The sequence below is a fragment of the Volvox carteri genome, assembly GCF_000143455.1.
Source record: "Volvox carteri f. nagariensis unplaced genomic scaffold VOLCAscaffold_518, whole genome shotgun sequence".
NCBI lineage: Eukaryota > Viridiplantae > Chlorophyta > Chlorophyceae > Chlamydomonadales > Volvocaceae > Volvox > Volvox carteri.
Window position 1 is genome coordinate 2,668 of NW_003308038.1, and position 535 is coordinate 3,202.

Below are 535 nucleotides of genomic sequence, written 5' to 3' on the forward strand. Positions count from 1 at the left end.
CAGTCGACTCTGAGGATCCCCGTATAGAGTTCAATGCCATTTGTGCGTGTGTATGCATGTATGCATGTGTCTCTGTGTGTGTGTCTGTGTGTGTGCGCCCTGATGTGAGCCATACACCACATCAAGTGTATGTGGTTGGGGGTAAGGGGAGCCCCGGGAAGAGGCTGTATGTATGTACGTACGTATGTACGTATGCATGCGTTTCTGGAAAAAGAGAGGCAGGTAAAGGAACGTGAGAGTTTGGAAAGGATTCGCCCAGGGATACACAGCAGGCATGTCGTCACCTGCACTTCTTTGCACAAATTTCCTTCTGCCGTTCTGCCGTTCTGCCGTTCTGCCGTACATAGCCCCCATAGCGGCCTATTACGGACGCCTTGTCTCCCCCTTTTTTCCCCTCCCCCTCCCTCCCTGAGTCCGCTTTGGCGGACCACTAGCAAGTGGCTGCAAAAACACCTCTGTCCATTCCACATGAACACCCACTTCCCGTCCACATTTTCTCGCCCCCCCCACACACAATAAGTACCCCCCTCTCCCT

The 535-nt window shown here is 53.5% G+C and overlaps 1 protein-coding gene across 1 annotated transcript in view; it reads left to right on the forward strand.

The window, feature by feature from the left end:
- VOLCADRAFT_101230 (uncharacterized protein) overlaps positions 1–434 on the forward strand; it is a gene marked incomplete at both ends in the record, with an annotated part of 2,844 nt that extends 2,410 nt beyond the window's left edge. Inside the window, one exon of the mRNA XM_002959668.1 lies at positions 414–434. Within this exon, the coding sequence (XP_002959714.1) occupies positions 414–434 (21 nt within the window). The remainder of the gene's footprint in view (positions 1–413) is intronic.
- Between the last annotated feature and the right edge of the window lie 101 nt (positions 435–535).